This window comes from Sphaeramia orbicularis, chromosome 17, assembly GCF_902148855.1.
Source record: "Sphaeramia orbicularis chromosome 17, fSphaOr1.1, whole genome shotgun sequence".
Lineage (NCBI taxonomy): Eukaryota > Metazoa > Chordata > Actinopteri > Kurtiformes > Apogonidae > Sphaeramia > Sphaeramia orbicularis.
Window position 1 is genome coordinate 27,120,086 of NC_043973.1, and position 18,050 is coordinate 27,138,135.

General features: G+C 37.2%; 1 protein-coding gene across 1 annotated transcript; it reads right to left on the bottom strand.

Moving 5' to 3' along the window:
* Positions 1 to 14,294: 14,294 nt before the first annotated feature.
* Positions 14,295 to 16,855, bottom strand: snai2 (snail family zinc finger 2). The gene is made up of 3 exons (XM_030159529.1): positions 16,603 to 16,855; positions 15,673 to 16,194; positions 14,295 to 15,232 (listed from the first exon to the last, which is right to left on the bottom strand). The coding sequence occupies exons 1-3, from the start codon at positions 16,679 to 16,681 to the stop codon at positions 15,051 to 15,053; spliced, it is 783 nt and encodes a 260-aa protein (XP_030015389.1). The 5' UTR covers positions 16,682 to 16,855; the 3' UTR covers positions 14,295 to 15,050.
* Between the last annotated feature and the right edge of the window lie 1,195 nt (positions 16,856 to 18,050).

The following is an 18,050-nucleotide window of genomic DNA, read 5'->3' on the forward strand; positions in this document are numbered from 1 at the left end:
GAAGGCCAACTCTATACCACAGATAGAAGAAATATATGCAACATGTAAAGGATATATACAAGACAAAATGAACTGTGGTTTATAATCCATGTATTATTAAAGCATTATTAAACACTAAACTATGTCTGGAAAAACAAGTTTACATGTTGTGCAAGTAGTATTTCCTGCAGGGCTGCTTTGCATTGTATTATATCTTAACAAGTCTTTTTATTTGAATAGCTGCGGTTTATAATTTACACTATACACCAGTAAAGATACAGATGGTCTACATGTAATTTGTTTAATCTGCTCAAATCCTTATCAAGTCAAAGCGTCCTTCCCATTCCCAGAGAGGCTTCTCTGGAGGTTCGTGTCTTGTTTGGGCTTGTCAGTGGAGTACAATACCCTGAGTCTGAATAATGTGGCCGGGAGCTAGTTTATTCAAGCACCTTTTGTTTGCACTCTATACTCACCTTTTCCCTCCACTGATGATCAGATAACCACAAAAAAAAAAATCCAAACTATCTCTGGAGATGCCCTGGCTGCCACTGCCTCTTTGGACAATGCGCGTCAGACACTCTTGGTGATTTCATACCTCGTCATGCTTTACGCGTTCACGTACCATTTTATTTCTTAATCCAGGGGTGTCAAACTCATCTTAGATCAGGGGCTACATTCAGGCCAATATGATCTCAAAAGGGCCGGATCAATAACATAATAAGTGAAAAAAGTAAAATTACATTATGAAAGTGTTTACATCTACAAAGTTTCCTGAATAACACGAACAACCTGAAATGTTTGAAGAAAAATAAGTGCAATTTTAACAATATTATGCCTCAGTTTATCATTTACACATGTGCATTACAAGTTACATTACAATTACAAATACACAAAACATTTAACCCTTTCATGCATGAATTATGAAAACCTTAATTCAGTTTTTTTTTTTTCCTGAGTGTTTTCATTCCTCTTAAAGCATGAAAAAAAATGCAATTGATTTTTTATGAACATATTTTTCATGGAGTTACAAAAATGTCCTCTCAGCTGGACACCATGCATTTGATTTTAAAAGCAGAGAAACATGCATTAACTGATGTACTGCAAAAACTATGAAAAAAAAACAAAAACATTTTTAATGCCGCTAATCTGATGTTTTGTGACATTTTAACATACCTGCAAGCAGATAATATGCAACAAAACATTATTTAAAAAAAACAAACAAACAAAACAAAACTTAACTAGAAGCACTCGGAGAGCGCAGACCTCCGCCAAGGCTGATCAGTGGCCCCCCCCCGTGGGCCCCCCCACCCCCGATCACCACCAAAATTTAATCATTTCTTCCTTATCCCATTTCCAACAAACCCTGAAAATGTCATCCAAATCTGTCCATAACTTTTTGAGTTATGTTGCACACTAACGGACAGACAAACAAACAAACAAACAAACAAACAGACAAACAAACAAACCCTGGCAAAAACATAACCTCCTTGGCGGAGGTAACTGGAAGCACTCGGAGAGCGCAGACCTCAGCCAAGGCTGATCAGTGGCCCCCCCCGTGGGCCCCCCCACCCCCGATCACCACCAAAATTTAATCATTTCTTCCTTATCCCATTTCCAACAAACCCTGAAAATGTCATCCAAATCTGTCCATAACTTTTTGAGTTATGTTGCACACTAACGGACAGACAAACAAACAAACAAACAAACCCTGGCAAAAACATAACCTCCTTGGCGGAGGTAATTACAGTCTAATAACAGTTAACAATTTTTTACACTCATACATGTTAGTGCAGATCAGGTTTGTCTAGAACAGCAAAGTTACAGTATTGGTATGAATTGCAGTGTATGGGATGATGCATAAGCGTCCACTGTGTTGGCTGATGTGCAACTAAAACAACAAAATTCATGAATATACAAGAGAACATGTGTAGAATAGCTGTACACTGTAGTGACCACTATGCATGAAAGGGTTAATAACAGGCAGACTATTGGTAAAATTACACTCACTTTTCTTAAGACGTTTCAGTTTGTTCATATTTATTCAGGTTGTTCACATTTTTTTGTTGAAGTATAGTTTGTAAATGTGAATATTTTCATGTAACTTTACACAAAAAGACAGAGAAAATTTGCAGTTTTCACTATTTCTTGGTTATTATGATAGTATTTTACTGGTCTGACCCACTTGAGATCATATTGGTCTGAATGTGGAACCTGAACTACAATAATTAACATCTTCAATGTAATTTGTGCATCTCACAGATTCATCCCACAGGCCGGATTGGACCCTGTGGCGGGCCGGTTTTGGCCCACAGGCCACATGTTTGACACCTGTGTCTTAATCCCTTGAACAAAGAATTGCGCTTAATACAACTCTGAGGCCTGATGTCATGCCAAACTACAAGGCGGGCCTTTCTCAAGCCCCCGGAGTATTCTATTTCACTATTTACCCATAAGTTAAGAGAGGTCATGCAGTATGGTGTGTGTCCCCGAACAGCTGCCCTTTGAAGTCACTACCTGGGACACACACAGCAGGCATATTCCTCTGGCCAGACAACACCATTTTCATACCATCGTCTTAAAAAACACCACTATTAGTCTTACTCATTGTATCTAAAATAGCTTGTTTGAGCTCCAAATAGAAGGCAAGAAACATATTTAGCACATCGGCGGTGGTATTTGCAGCCCTGTTGTGTGTTCCTGTTTTGTTGAGGCTGCTCATGCTGTTGCTGTGGAGTGTAAAACCATTTAGAAACGGCTGGTGTCCAGACAGCTTTTACCAGGCCTGATTCATCATAATTAGGTCACTGGCTCGGTCTGTTGGCCTCTCAGGGATCATCTCACACTCTCTCACATACAGCGTTACGCACCGCCATCGCAGCTCACAAATAATCCCTGATCAAAATAATAAACCACAAATGTGTTTACCTGCAAACAGTCCGACACGATCTACACCTGTGAATCTTCGTCTCCGCATCTCTGATTAATACGTATAGGCTGAGAGAGGGAAATCAATTAAGGATAACAGCTTTTACCTCCTTTCACCTCATTGCTAGACCTCATGAAATGTCGCACAATACAGTAATTTCTGTATGAAATGGGTTGGAGAAAAAAAAGGACAGAGATAGGAAAACACAGCAAGGATATTAATTAGAATAAATGACTCTGCACACAGCTGTACAATAAGAAAGTAAATCCTATTTCCAGGATGATTATTTGTCTTTAAAAGTCCACAGCATCCTGTGTTTTTTTCTCCAACTCCAGCTCTGGATGTGAATAAACGCAGTTAAAACTAGGTTCCAAACAGCTGATAAATATGCAAATGGCTCAAACCTAACCCACTGCTCTTTTTTTATTTATTTATTTATTTATTTATTTATTTATTTTCATATTTGCAACGGACTAAATCGATTCAGAAATGGTATCATCACTTTCACAACCGGAGATTTGGTCTGAGGAAGAGGTGCTGTTAATGGTACCTGAAAGATCCCTGAGGACAAACAGGATGTGCTGTAATTAACACAAATATTTACTGTTTGTTTACACTTCCTGACACTTGTAAAATCTTCAAATCGTCATTGTTGTTTTCCAGATGTATACTTTATCTCACTTGTTAATGATCATTTTTCTAATTTGCTAAAAGACAAAGGAGCCACTCATGCTTCTAAGTCAGGGGTCTCAAACTCATTGTCTCTCAGGGGCCACAGTCAGCCCGATATGATCTCAAGTGGGTTGGACCAGTAAAATAATAGCATAATAACCTATAAATAATGACAACTCCAAATTTTGGTCTGTGTTTTAGTGCAAAAAAACCCCATAAAATTATGAAAATACTTACTTTTATAAACTATCCAAACAAAAAAGATGTGAATAACCTGAAAAAAACTGAAATTTCTCAGGATAAGTAAGTGCAATTTTAACAATATTATGCCTCAACTTATCATTTATACATTAGCATTATGGATCGGATCTACAAAGACTCTAAACCACAGGTGTCAAACAGTCCAGCCCTTGGGATGAATTTGTGAAATGCAAAAATTACACTAAGATATTAACAATCCTTTTAGTTCAGGTTCCGCATTCAGACCAATTCAATCTCAAATGAGCGGAACTAGTAAAATACTATCATAATAACATATAAATACAAATTTTTCTCTTTGCAAATGTAAATATTTTCATGTATTTACACTAAAACAAAGTATAATTTTGCAACAAAAAAAAAAAATGTGAAGAACCTGAACAAATATAAACATCCTGAAATGTCTTAAGAGAAGTACATACAATTTTACCAATATTCTGCCTGTTACTAAATGTTTTGTGTATTTGTAGATCCACTGTGATCTGTAAGTTGTAATGTACATGTGTAAATGATAAACTGAGACATAATATTGTTAAAATCACATTTATTTTTTCAGTTTGTTCATGTTATTCACAGCTTTTGAAAGGATAGTTTGTAGATGTAAACCTTTTTAATAATATAAATTTGCTTTTTACTCTCTAAACTAGAAGCACTCGGAGAGCACAGAGCTCCGCCAAGGCTGATCAGTGGCCCCCCCCGATCACCACCAAAATTTAATCATTTCTTCCTTATCCCATTTCCAACAAACCCTGAAAATTTCATCCAAATCTGTCCATAACTTTTTGAGTTATGTTGCACACTAACGATCAGTGCCCCCCCCCGTGGGCCCCCCCACCCCCGATCACCACCAAAATTTAATCATTTCTTCCTTATCCCATTTCCAACAAACCCTGAAAATGTCATCCAAATCTGTCCTTAACTTTTTGAGTTATGTTGCACACTAACGGACAGACAAACAAACAGACAGACAAACAAACAAACCCTGGCAAAAACATAACCTCCTTGGCGGAGGTAATAAATATAGAAAAGTTTGGAGTTGATATTATTTATATATTATTATCTTATTATTTTACTTGTTCGGCCCTCTTCAGATCAAATTTAGCTGAATGTGGCCCCTGAACTAAAATGAGTTTGACACCTCTGCTCTAAACATTTAGTAACAGACAGAAAATTGTTAAAATTGTGCTTAATTTTCTTTAGACATTTCAGGTTATTCATATTTGTTCAGGTTATTCACATTTTATTGTGAAAGGATAGTTTGAAAAAGTAAATATTTTCATAATTTAATGTTATTTTTTGCACTAAGACAAAGACAAAAATTTGAAGTTGTCATTATTTATAGGCATAGTGTAATATTTTTTTTCCACATGAAATTGAGAAGAAAATATGGACTCATTATTTTTTGTAGGTTATTATGTTATTATTTGACTGTAGATCATATTGGTCTGTATGTGGAACCTGAACTAAAATGAGTTTGACAGCCTTGACTGTAGAATTTTTGCACTTTGTAAATTCATCCCACAGGCCGGATTGGAACCTTTGGCAGGCCGCCTTTGGCCCCCGGGCCTTATGTTTGAGACCCCTGCACTAAGTAATTGTGATAACCCACTACTCGATATCTTTGTAGCATCCTGTCTGATGTAACCGCACCATACATTCAGCTCTACTGGGATCAATTTACTTGTAACTTCAGATGACTGTCAAAACATCTCTGACAGAGGTGTACAAAGTTCTCTGCTGTCTTACTAAATGAGGAAAATATTAATATTTCATGTTTCTGAAAACGCCTCTGCAGAGACTAACGATCAAAACAAAATTCCTGTTGTGAATTGAAAATGTAAAACAACCACATGCTCTATTTATGGTGTTAAAATAATAAACATTAACTCGTTCTCTGGTCCTTCTGTGTGACGCCAATCATTCAAGTTTTAAAAGAATGCATGAATTAACCTTGATTTTTGTTTCAGATTCCAAACACCAGAGAATGACCAAAGAATACTTATGAATTTATGAAAGGCTTCTTTTTCCCTACTGACACTAAAAAAAAAAAAAAACGGCCTTTTTAAGTTTTCCTACTTTAGAAAGCGCTGCAAAGACATTTCATCTACTTGGATAGAAGACTTTTAATCTGCACTCCGCTTTTTGTCTGATGTAGGGTGAATTTGACTTTACTGAACATTGCCTTTGCAGGTTGGAGGGTAAGTTAAATTAATCTCAGCTAAAAATTAGACTCATTTGCTCAGAGACAATCATGTAAAACTGCAGAAGTTTTTAAGTGGACATTGTTGTGATAGTGTTCTGCCTGGTGATAAAGTTTTTAATGTTTTTATCTTAAAGTCCTTAAACCACTTTTAATTAGATTTTTTCAACATAGCAAGTCTCTATAATCGTATTTATTTGACTGACAGACACAAGATTAACAAACACAAAATAGTCACATATATGTATACAGCTCTGGAAAAAAATAAAAGACCACTGCAAAATGATCATTTTCTCTGATTTTACCATATTTGAGTAAAATGAGCATTTTGGTTTATTCTCTAAACTCTAAACCAACAACATTTCTTCCAAATTCCAAATAAAAATATAACTATTTAGAGCATATATTTGCAGAACACGACACAAGGTCAAAATAACAAAAAAAAAAAAAAAAAAAAAAAAAAAGGCAGGTGTTTTCAGATCTCAAATAATGCAAAGAACACAAGTTCATATTCATTTCTAAACAACACAATACTAATGTTGTAACTTGGGGACAGTTCAGACATCAATATTTGATCGAAAAACCCTGATTTTCAATGAAGGGCTAGGCTCTCCACCATTGCTGTTGGATGACTTTATGCAGCTCCTGGCAGAGAAATTCAAGAAGCTCAGCAATGTTCCATGGCTTGTGACCATCCATCTTCCTCTTGATTATATTCCAGAAGTTTTCAAAGTGGGTTCAGGTCTGGAGATTGGGCTGGCCATGACAGGATCTTCATCTGGTGGTCCGTCATCCACACCTTTATTGACCTAGCTGATGCTGGGAGCATTGTTCTGAAAAAAAAAAACAGTCCTCTGAGTTTGGGAACATTGTCAGAGCAGAAGTCCAGTAGTTTTCAATAGTTATTTTGGGGGCGGCCATGGCTCAGATGGCAGAGTGGATTGTCCAAAAACCGAAGGGTTGGCGATTCAAATCCCGCTCTGTCCTTGTCAGTCCGTTGTGTCCTTGGGCAAGACACTTCACCCTCTTTGCCTCCAGTGCCACTCACACTGGTGTATGAATGCGTGTAAATGTTTGGTGGTGGTCACAAATCGGCGGCCACACTTCTGTCAGCCTGCCCCAGGGCAACTGTGGCTACATATGTAGTTTACCACCACCAGAGGGAAAATGTGAGAGCGAATGAATAATGGGTCAATACAATAATGGGACAGTACAAATAGCACTGTTTTTGCCTATTGTAAGAGGATAGTGATGGCCACAGTAGTGGTGTTTACACTTCTTCTTAAAGAAGACATGGATCAGGTGTTTATTCAGTAGAATAAGGTGTACTTGTGTTGGAATTCAACAGACACAGGAATGAAATGGCTGTCATACATGCAGACATGCTGATTTCAGAGGAAATTGCAGTGGTCTCTTAATTTTTTCCAGAGCTGTATATATATTCACACACCTCACTTCCACAAACCATTAGGCACCGCCTTCCTTACAGTTACTGTATTTGCTCTACTGCCACTACTGCAAATAGGTTTGATTTATGTCTTTTATACACTATTTTATTGTAGCTTATATACTACTTTATTTATTCTTATTTCTTTTTTTATCTCATTTTAATTGCATATCATCTAACTAAAGTGAAAGATTAAACATCATCTCAATGGTTTATTTAGTAAATTACCAAAAAATATCTTTGAAACTCTGAATATTCATTAGATTTTCGTCATGATTTTAAAATCAAATCACCTCAGACATATACAGTATATGGTGATCCACACTGATAATAAATTCAACAGGTCAGAAAATTCTGTGTAACTGACTGTTCAAAGTCAGAGTAAAGCTTTGTGACCAGCATCTTGTATTATTTTGTTGTAGCATAAAGAATAAAGAAAATAAATATGTGTTTCATAGGCTGTTTTATTTCAATCTAGAGTAGGGGGTCATCTGAAACGACGGTACAATAACCTTGAGAACAGTTACTACTTTAAATGGAGCTTTGGTTGAACTTGTTTCTAATTACTTTGTGCACCGCCAAGAATAAATTTCCATTCTCAACACACTCAGTGTTTGAAGAAGTCATGGCAGTTGCTTAAACCATTAAATTGTTTTTTTTAACAACTTAACATCAGAAACAAAATTGGGATTTGTTTATAAATTGAATGGCCCAAGGAAGGAAGGTATTAAAAAAATAAATAAATAAATAAAAAAGGCTGGACCAAGAATTGAGCCCTGTGGGACACCACTGAAGAGACAAATGAGTTTTCAAGTGTGAAATAAAACTTTCTGTTTGGTGAATCAGTGAAGCGCGGGGCAGGTGGTACCACCCAGCGCTCACAGCGTTCAGATTTAAATTGGATGATCAACGGTGTCAAAGGCAGCTCTGAGGTCTAAAAGGATTAAAAATGAGCAATTTACTGCATCCGCTTTTCAAAGAACGTCATCATCATTATTCAGATTAAAAGCAGGTTCCCCCACTTATTGTGACAGCGGCTTCACATCAGCTCATGAGTTCACTGCACCACTTTGTGAAACCGACAGCTATTCAGCAGCCTGTGTAAGGATAATATTTGATAACTGTGATGTCAGTCCAGCATCAGCCTGTCCTGAAACGGCTGTGAGAATATTATTCGCTTGAATGGTCTCTATTCCTGCTGAATGTGGAGGAAAGGGACTGACTCTGGAGAGCTGCATGTTTAAGGAGATAAAATCCAAATAAACTGGCATCTGTGTCATCAGCAGAAAATCAGGAGGTTATATGCTTGTCACGTTTCTGGGGTTTACATACTGTGCATGCACATCAACTCCTTTCACATTTTAAGACTAGACTGAGGACTCATTATCATTAATAATTATAAAAAAAAAGAAAGAAAAAGAAAAGAAAATATTTCAGGTTCAAGAGGTTATGAGTGACACACAACAGAGGATTCAAACTATCCAAGGACAGTCTAAATAGTCATAATTAACACAACCAAAGACAATAATATCCCCAAGAGTGCACAGATGTGTTGAGCTACATGAATTATTCATAACTCAAACAAACAATAATTTGGAAATTAAAGCTTCAGTACACATCAGCTTTTTTGGCGTCACTTGGGTAAAAATTCCACACTTATTTTTCAGTGTATTGTATTTCAAATGATAGGATACAGGACTTCTGCACCTCCGTTTTATTCTGTTTACAAACTGGAGAAAATCACCAGTTTTGGCTGTCACACAATGGCCGCTGTTAAATGTGTAATTGATAGTTTTTACTATTCTTATCATTTCACTTCACTTTTTTTGCTTCACTTTTGCAAAAGTTGCATGAAATAATGTTATGTATCTATTATGTTACTACCTCTGGTCAGGGAATAGAAACCTACAGAAGGAAAGGTGCATTTACAAATTCTGCCATATTTTCCAATGATTTCTGGCTCCAGGTTTTTTCACACCAGGTTTACTTTGTAGTTTTCTCTCTGATCTTTGTTACATGTTCTGCTCTTCATACTTAGTAGAGAGCATATTTAGTCACCTCAGCCTTCAATATGCTCACAGTTCTGAGCTTTTTAGTTCAGGGGATAATAACCCAAACGTTGTAGGTAACAGTCGTGCACATCATCGCTGGTTACAACTCACCATAAACAGAGGAAGAGGAGGTCTGAGCTATATGGGATGGACTTTGTGGTGATTTTGTAGATATTTTAAGGCCACCTTTAGATTCATAGATACGTATGTACACGCTATACGAAATCTAGATGGAATGATGCGTCTGTATAATTAAACTGAACAGTACGAGACAATGCAAGATGAAATGATATGAGACAAGATGAGATACTACAATATGATATGACACGATACAATACAAAACAAAACCATATGATACGATACAAAACTATGTGATATGAAATGATATGATATGATATGATATGATATGAAATGATATGATATATGATATATGATATGAAATGATACGATATGAAATGATATATGATATATGATATGAAATATTATGATACAATACAATACGATACAATATGATATATGATATGATATGATATGATATGATATGATATGATATGATATGATATGATATGATATGACATGATATGATATAATACAATATGATATGATATATGATATATGATAGATAATATGAAATGATATGATATATGATATATGATATGATATGATATGATACGATATGTTATGATATGCTATGTGAAATATGATATGAAATGATATGATATGATATATGACATATGATATGAAATGATATGACACAATATGATATATTGCCCTCATCATCACCACTCACTTATCCTCAACCGCCTCCATGTGTCTCCCCCTATTCCCCCCTTCTCCCCCTCTCCCCCAGTCCCTATCTCTATCGCGCTCTCTTTTTCCCCTTCTCTACTCTCTCTCTTTAACCCCAACTGGTCAAGGCAGACGGCCATCCTCCAGGAGTCTGGGTCTGCTCGAGGTTTCTGCCTGTTAAAGAGAAGTTTTTCCTCGCCACTGTCACCAGTCACAAGTGTTTGCTCCTGAAGGATTCTGTTGGGTTTCTGTAGAATTAACTTAGAGTCTGGTTTTGACCAACTCTATATATAAAATGTCAAGAGATAACTTTTTTGTGATCTGGTGCTATATAAATAAAATTTGATTGATTGAGTGATTTAATTGGTTTTCCCCTGTAAGTCGCTTTGGAAAAAAGCGTCTGCCAAATGCGTAAACATAAACATAAACATAAACATGATATATGATATGAAATGATATGATATGATATATGATATGAAATATTATGATACAATATGATACAATATGATATGATATATGATATGAAATATTATGATATGATATGATATGATATGATATGATATGATATGATATGATATGATATGATATCATATCATATCATATCATATCACATCATATCATATCATATCATATCATATATTTTATTGTCCCTGTTTTGGGTTCAGCAGTGTTTCATACATATATACATTACTATCATTAAGTGAAAGCAACAATCAACAGATAAAATCAGTCAATACATAAACCATCCACAAATAAAACACACATGTGCCCTGTGTTCTACTCTTGATGATATTGCACAGAATTTAGTGGAGCATAGTATTGAACATGATCTGTCTCATATTAAGAGACCTGATCAAAACAGCACAAATACGCTTTTAAGATGATTAACTTTACATTTTATTACTTTAACAACATAACACAGATAGCGTTTAAGTATGTTCTCATCTCTCTATAACTACAATATTATAGAACATGTGGTAACTGCTCATATGTTTCAAATAAATACTAAAATTAGGTTTGGAAAATAGTGTAAACTGTAATAATTTAGAGAATGAAATCCTTTTATGAAAAACAACACTCAATCCATCAAATCATAGGCGAGTACAAAGGCGTGCTTTGTTTACACAGATGATCTTTTACTGCTGTGGTCATGGGTTTCAGTGGGTTGAACATTAGGGAGAAAATACAATCAAGTAAATATGATCACAGGATGCTTTGACAGCTGACCTCGGATCAACAAGGCTTCGACCAAAAAGGACCACAGAGCTATTGATTAAGACAACACAGCCTCATCTGTCTGTGCTCGACCCTTCGCCTTTAATGCTCGTAATGAAACGCCGAACAAAGACCCCTCCTGACCTACGCCGAGGGTCAGCCGTCGTCACTGTGTACATGTACCGTCGCCGACCACACATCAAACACACACTCATCTATAGCTTGAACTTAATGCAATTTCAATTCAAACTCAATTCTTTAAGTAACTGTTTTTCCCCTTGTACGTTAACCCTTTTATTTTAATGAAATAAATGCACACGACTGTAAGATGCAACAAGAACTTCAAAAGAATTCATCTTCAGTCACCCTGCTGATTAAATTACGCCCGTTCAATCTGCATGAATTCAATTTATCAACAAATAGAGTGCAGATGCAAAGGACGCTACGCAATTAGAGGCAGGCGGTATTATCTGGAGAATATGCACCTCCAGCTGAAAAGCAGCACCATTCTGAATAGCTACCCAGTCACTTGAGGAGACCGCAGAAATGAAAGAGAATAGTCTTTAACAAGATATGGGAGCTCAATAAACAGGCAAAAATTCCTCCAGGCGGTCAGTGTAAAGAGGAATACACAATCATCTCCTTTCTGATGCGGCGGGGTCAGAGAGGAGGGCTGGGGATCACTTCCCGGCTAGGACAATCAGATCTCAGAGGACGCCCTTAATTTTATTTGTTCCACTTGATGGTCATAAAGGAATCATACTCCCTGATTCACCATAAAGTCAGCAGGTTTCTGAGAGCTGGGCCCTGTTTTCCATCAAAGACACTGTTCTCAGAGGCTGCTCTACATTTTTATGTTGCCCTGGGCACTTATATGTGTAGAGTGGAGACATTTATTTTACATGTGATGTGCCTGATCAAGTACAAGTATGAATTCTGCCCTTAAGATTGTCAGGAATAAAGCGAACGGGCGACAATAATGCATGAATAGGGAGCGCAACTAAAATAGGCTGATAGAGTAAAATACTAAAATAGGATGATAGAATTATATTTTGCTTGCAGTGGATTTGATAAAAACACTTTATTCCAACCTCAAATATGTTGAATTTAATTGGGTTTTTGGAATGAAGAAACTATTCTTAACCTTATGTTAGAATTTCAATGAAGACAATCTTTTTTAATCTGAAACTAAAATGAACATCCGCAGGGTATTTACCTTCATTTGAAGTATTCAGATTCTCATCTTAAACACCACAACAGGGTGAGAAAAACAACATTCTCTGCACCTAACAAATACTCAATCTCACATTCTTTCACACATCCTCTAATAGCCATATGCTTTCAAACAAATGAGTTCCTGCACCTTCTCCTCCCCTTCTCCTCCTACTATCATTACAATGGCTGAATCAAATATTCATGTTTGAGGGAAAGCCTTTAACACGTTGTTGTTATCTAAGAAATCAGTCATGCAGTTAATTGTTGTTGTAAAAGGGAATTATTGCAAGATTATGAAACTAATTGGCACTATGTATTCATTGTTTTTTATACCCCAGCACCATTATGATGAATTGTTGCCGATGGATTGAGTAGTGAGGACAAATAGCCTCAGTATCCTCAGCAGTACTGGAGTTAGCCTGCCCTCCTGGCGGCACTTTTCTTTTACGAGGCAAATGATCTGAATAATAGAACCAGATTCTTGTAACATCCTCACATTAGGTCACATCTGAGGTTTCTGCGGTATTGTTGAACCTGCGGCCGCCGACCCTCTGTTTGTAGCAGCGCTGGCTTGTGGTTGCACCTGCTTTTGAGCGATGTCGAAGAGCCCCCGAGCCACCTGGCCCAATCCGGAGAGCGGTGGTGAGCACCTGGAATAGCTTGATGATGACTCACAGCGAGGAGAATCTACCTACAGGGGAGTTCAGCCCCTTGCAGCGAGCAAAACAAGTGTCTGTTTGTCAGATCACATCTTTTAGGTCAGCTGCTTGTGGGCATTAGGGCAAACGGGAACACACTCTGGGTTTGTTCGAAAGAGTTCAACTTTGACTGTATCCCTTAAGGCATTGCACTTTTTGCAATCTATCTCTCTCTGCTGCAAGTTGACGGCATATGGTAAAAGACAACAAAATGTAGCCCTAGGAAGTCTATTTAATCCTTGATGGCAAGCATCCCAGAATTCAAGGAGGTTGTCAAAGCAAATGCAAATGTGGGGTCTTTTTGTGAAAACATATTAAAATCTAGATATCTGACTGTCCCATGCCCTTGCAGTGATTGCACTGATGCAGTGAAGACAAAAAAAAAAAAAGACAAATGGTTTCCTGAAGTAAGACGTAACTTCACATTGTTTTGGTGAGTTTTGACAGTAGAAGAACTAGAACTGCACCCTTACATTTAAACTTTACACACACTTGGGTAAAGAAAGAATCATGGGTCCTCAAAGGGTATAACAAGTGAGTGCAGATCAATATAGCTAGTATGTGTTAAATTTCAAGATTGTTTGATGTCTGGACAGGTTCACAAGGAACAGGTTCAGGCCTGATTCAGAGCTGAGTCACTTCTTTCCTCATTTTTTTTTTTTTTAACATCTCCATAATATCAGATGGTGCAAGACAGATTAAATATCATTTTCTTTTGGGCAACTTATTCCGTTTGGAGTGTCAGTTAGTCTGTGAGTGCTGCTGAGTCTGGAAAAAAAATAAATAAATAAATAGCAGCAGAGTCGAAGGCCTGTGACAGAAAGAGATCTCATAATGCCAGAAATTATACAAAAAGTCATGAAACTTTATTTAGCAAAGTGTCATGAAAATATGAAAATATCAAAATCATTCAGCATCACAGTTTTCACTGTTAATATACAATCATCTCAGTCACGCTTACATTCAATATATAAAAATATAAAAGCAAACTGTTGTTGAAAAATACATATTATTGCCACGTAAACTGAGGCACTTGAAAGATTTTATTGCTATTTGAGTGCTGGCAAACTGTTTCTAATAACTGTGCAAAAGTTATAACAATTTCACCCTATAATCTAAGTTTGCACTTGTTCCCTAAGTAACAATGGCTTCTGTATCCACTGGGGGTATTTATACTGTCATTCATAAGGCTCCTCTTTGTATCGTTTCTGTGGTTCATATAAAAAAAAAAAAAAGTGGAGAACTCCATAAGAGCCGAGCCCACAGCCATCGAGAGACATCGGTACAAACACTGAAGATAACATTGTGAAGGCATATAAAACATTCTAGACATGCAAAAAGTGCATGAATAGCACAGGTAGGTGAGTACATGGCGTTACAAAGCTCGACACTGATTGCAATCACAGAAACACTGCTTGAAACAAGAAGCACGTGACAGAGCTATTTTTCACTTTGAAATGAAATCAACTGGCTGTGGACAAAAAAAAAGTCTATGTATTTGGTAAGAAAACCCCCTCAGAGTAATTCCCTGACAGTTCTCCTGGAAAAAAGGTTGAAGGAGGGAGGTTGAAAGCAAAAGGAGCTCTCTGGTGATCCCAGTTCAGTGTGCTACACAACAACCAGATTCCTCATGCTTGTGCAGAAGAGACATCCTGGAGAAGGTTTTGGAGCAGTTCTTGCATTGGTATTTTTTCACATCTGAATGGGTTTGTAGGTGAGCCCTGAGATTGGACCTGTCTGCAAAAGCCCTGTTGCAGTGAGGACAGGAGAACGGCTTCTCTCCTGTCAAGTGAGAAATGAGAAAGAGATTTCTGTCAGAGGTGGAAAACACATGATATTACTGCGACAGATTTTCAGCTGCTTGCAACATTGTTTCAACAACAACAACAACAATGAAAAAAAGGAGAAAGAAAAAACTTCTGCTGATATATACTGTGGGTGATTTATTGCCATGCATATGACATCTGTCCATTCTTTACTTTGGAGCACTCAATAAACCTTCAGGAAGTAATAAGCTTAGATATTTTTCTGTAGTTGAGGCTCACAACAAAAGTGCATCCAATAAAAGAAGGTCTACACTGCAGCTGGAAAGGCTTTAACTTGATACAATTAGTGTCTCACAGCAAAAACCCACAACACGTGAAGTGGCTTCTTCACCCTGGAGGCCCCTATGAGACTATTACTGCCCCCCCACCTCCACCACCACCTCCACCTCCACTCACCGGTGTGCGTCCTGATGTGTCCTTGGAGCAGCCACGGTCTGGAGAAAGCTTTCCCGCAGATTTTGCAAACACAAGGTAAAGTGTGAGTCCTGATGTGCATTTTAAGAGCTCCCAGACTGACATACTCCTTCTCGCAGTATTTACAACTGAAGGATTTCCTCGTTTGGGCGTCGCAGTGCAGCTGTTTATGCTTGAGCAGTCCAGAGTACGTGGAGTAGGACTTACTACACAAACTACATTGGAATTTCTCTGCCTCCACTCCGTGAGGGTCTGTCAGTTTAGGAAGCATCTGTTCGTCTTCATCACTCCTCGGGCTTTCAGAGCCGCTGTGGTCTTTAGAGGAGGTGTCGGAGAGCGATGAAGGGTATCCAGAGATGGGGGACAGGTCACTGGGGAGCGGAGACAGCGGCAAGTTGCTGGTAGTCCACACTGTGATGGGGCTGTAGGCGGCCGGACTAAGGATCTCCGGCTGGGGGATCATGGGGAGGGGAAGGCCCTTGTAGAAATGCGGCGTGATGAACACTGAAAGCACAGAAAGTTGCGTAAATAAATAAAATAAATAAATAAATAAATACATAAAATAAATAAATAAAGTTGCGTGAACATCAGGTGGAGCGAGGCGCGCAAATTTCACAGTTTTAAGAATAAAGTTAAACTGCATTGAATCAAAAACAAACAGAAAGTTGCGTAAATAAATAAATTAAAGAAATAAAAAGTTGCGTAAACATCAGGTGGAGCGAGGCGCACAGATTTCACAGTTTTAAGAATAAAGTTAAAACAAACTGCATTGAATCAAAAACAAACAGAAAGTTGCGTAAATAAATAAATTTTAAAAAGAAATAAAAAGTTGCGTAAACATCAGGTGGAGCGAGGAGCGCAGATTTCACAGTTTTAAGAAGAAAGTTCAAACAAACTGAATCAATAACAAACCTGTTGGGCTTTCCAGCTCACTATAATTTGGCTTCTTTGCAGAGTTAATGTGTTTCTTGACCAGAAAAGAGCGTGGCATCTTGAAAGAAACAACTTGCACAACTTTGGCAAACTTTTTTTCCCCTCTCTCTCTCTCTCTCGGAAAAAGTAGCGTTGAGCGTCAGTTTTGAGTATGAAGACGGAACTCCTTCTAGTCTAAGTCCAGTGAAGTGTCATGGTGCGGTGCTGCGCTCTTGGAAACAGTGCAGTGAGTAGCAGTAAAGAGCTGTAAATACTCCCTATCAGGTGCATGGGAGGAGCCTGCAGCTCCATTTACATATACTGGAAACTCAAACCAATTACATCTCACTCCGACTGTGGGGCTTTAAAAACGCGCCTGGAGCCTGTAAAAGAGGCTGGGTCACTGATATTTACTCCAAATAAACAGGTGCTTTAGACCTGGGAATCTGTGTGGATACTATCCTGCAAGTGGCACAGATTTTTTTTGATAATAACAGCTGCAGAAGACTATGAAATCCATCCGAATTAAAAGGAAAACGTGCAGTGATTTGACCCTTTCATTCATAGTGGTCACTACAGTGGACAGCTATTTTACAGCTGTTCTCTTGTATAGTCATGGATTTTGTTGTGATAGATAGATAGATAGATAGATAGATAGATAGATAGATAGATAGATAGATAGATAGATAGATAGATAGATAGATAGATAGATAGATAGATAGATAGATAGATAGATAGATAGATAGATAGATAGATAGATAGATAGATAGATAGATAGATAGATAGATAGATTTACTGTATTAATCCCCTAGGGAACATTTTATTTGTATATCAGCCAACACAGTGGATGCTTATGCACCATCTTATACATTGCAATTCATACACTTATTGTAACTTTGCTGTTCTTTATAAACCTGATCTGCACTAACATGTTTGAGTGTAAATTAATTGCTAGTCATCATTAGACTGTAATTAGCAGTTTTCATAAACAAGACGCTTTGTTTTTTTGTTTTTTGCATATAATCTCCATGGAGTGAGTAATAACTTGTATTAGAGTATGCTAAAATGTGAGAAAATGTTAGATTAGCAGCATTTCAAATGTTTTTGTTTCATAGTTTTCAAACAGTTTATCAGTTTATGTTATTGCATTTTTAATACATGTTTCTTTGCTTCAAAAATTAAACACATGGTGTCCAGCTGAGTGGACATTTTTGTGACTCCATAAAATACAGGTTTATTTTAAAAAAATTTCATTAAAAATCACACTGGTTTTTTCATGCCTAAAGAGGAATAAAAACAGGGAAAAAATCTTGACTAAGGTTCTCATAATTCATACATCAAAGGGTTAATGTAAATATTCCTGCAACCTACAGAAAGATCATATATGAGTGAAGTAGAAAGAAAGAAAGAAAGAAAGAAAGAAAGAAAGAAAGAAAGAAAGAAAGAAA

Bases quoted from the DNA above. Each gene is read 5' to 3' on its own strand.
- snai2 (XM_030159529.1), bottom strand. From the start codon at position 16,681: ATGCCACGCTCTTTTCTGGTCAAGAAACACATTAACTCTGCAAAGAAG. The intron at 16,195-16,602 runs GTTTGTTATTGA...CTGTGCTTTCAG, and splicing joins TGAGCTGGAAAGCCCAACAG to TGTTCATCACGCCGCATTTC. The intron at 15,233-15,672 runs GTGAGTGGAGGT...CTCACTTGACAG, and splicing joins ACACATCAGGACGCACACCG to GAGAGAAGCCGTTCTCCTGT.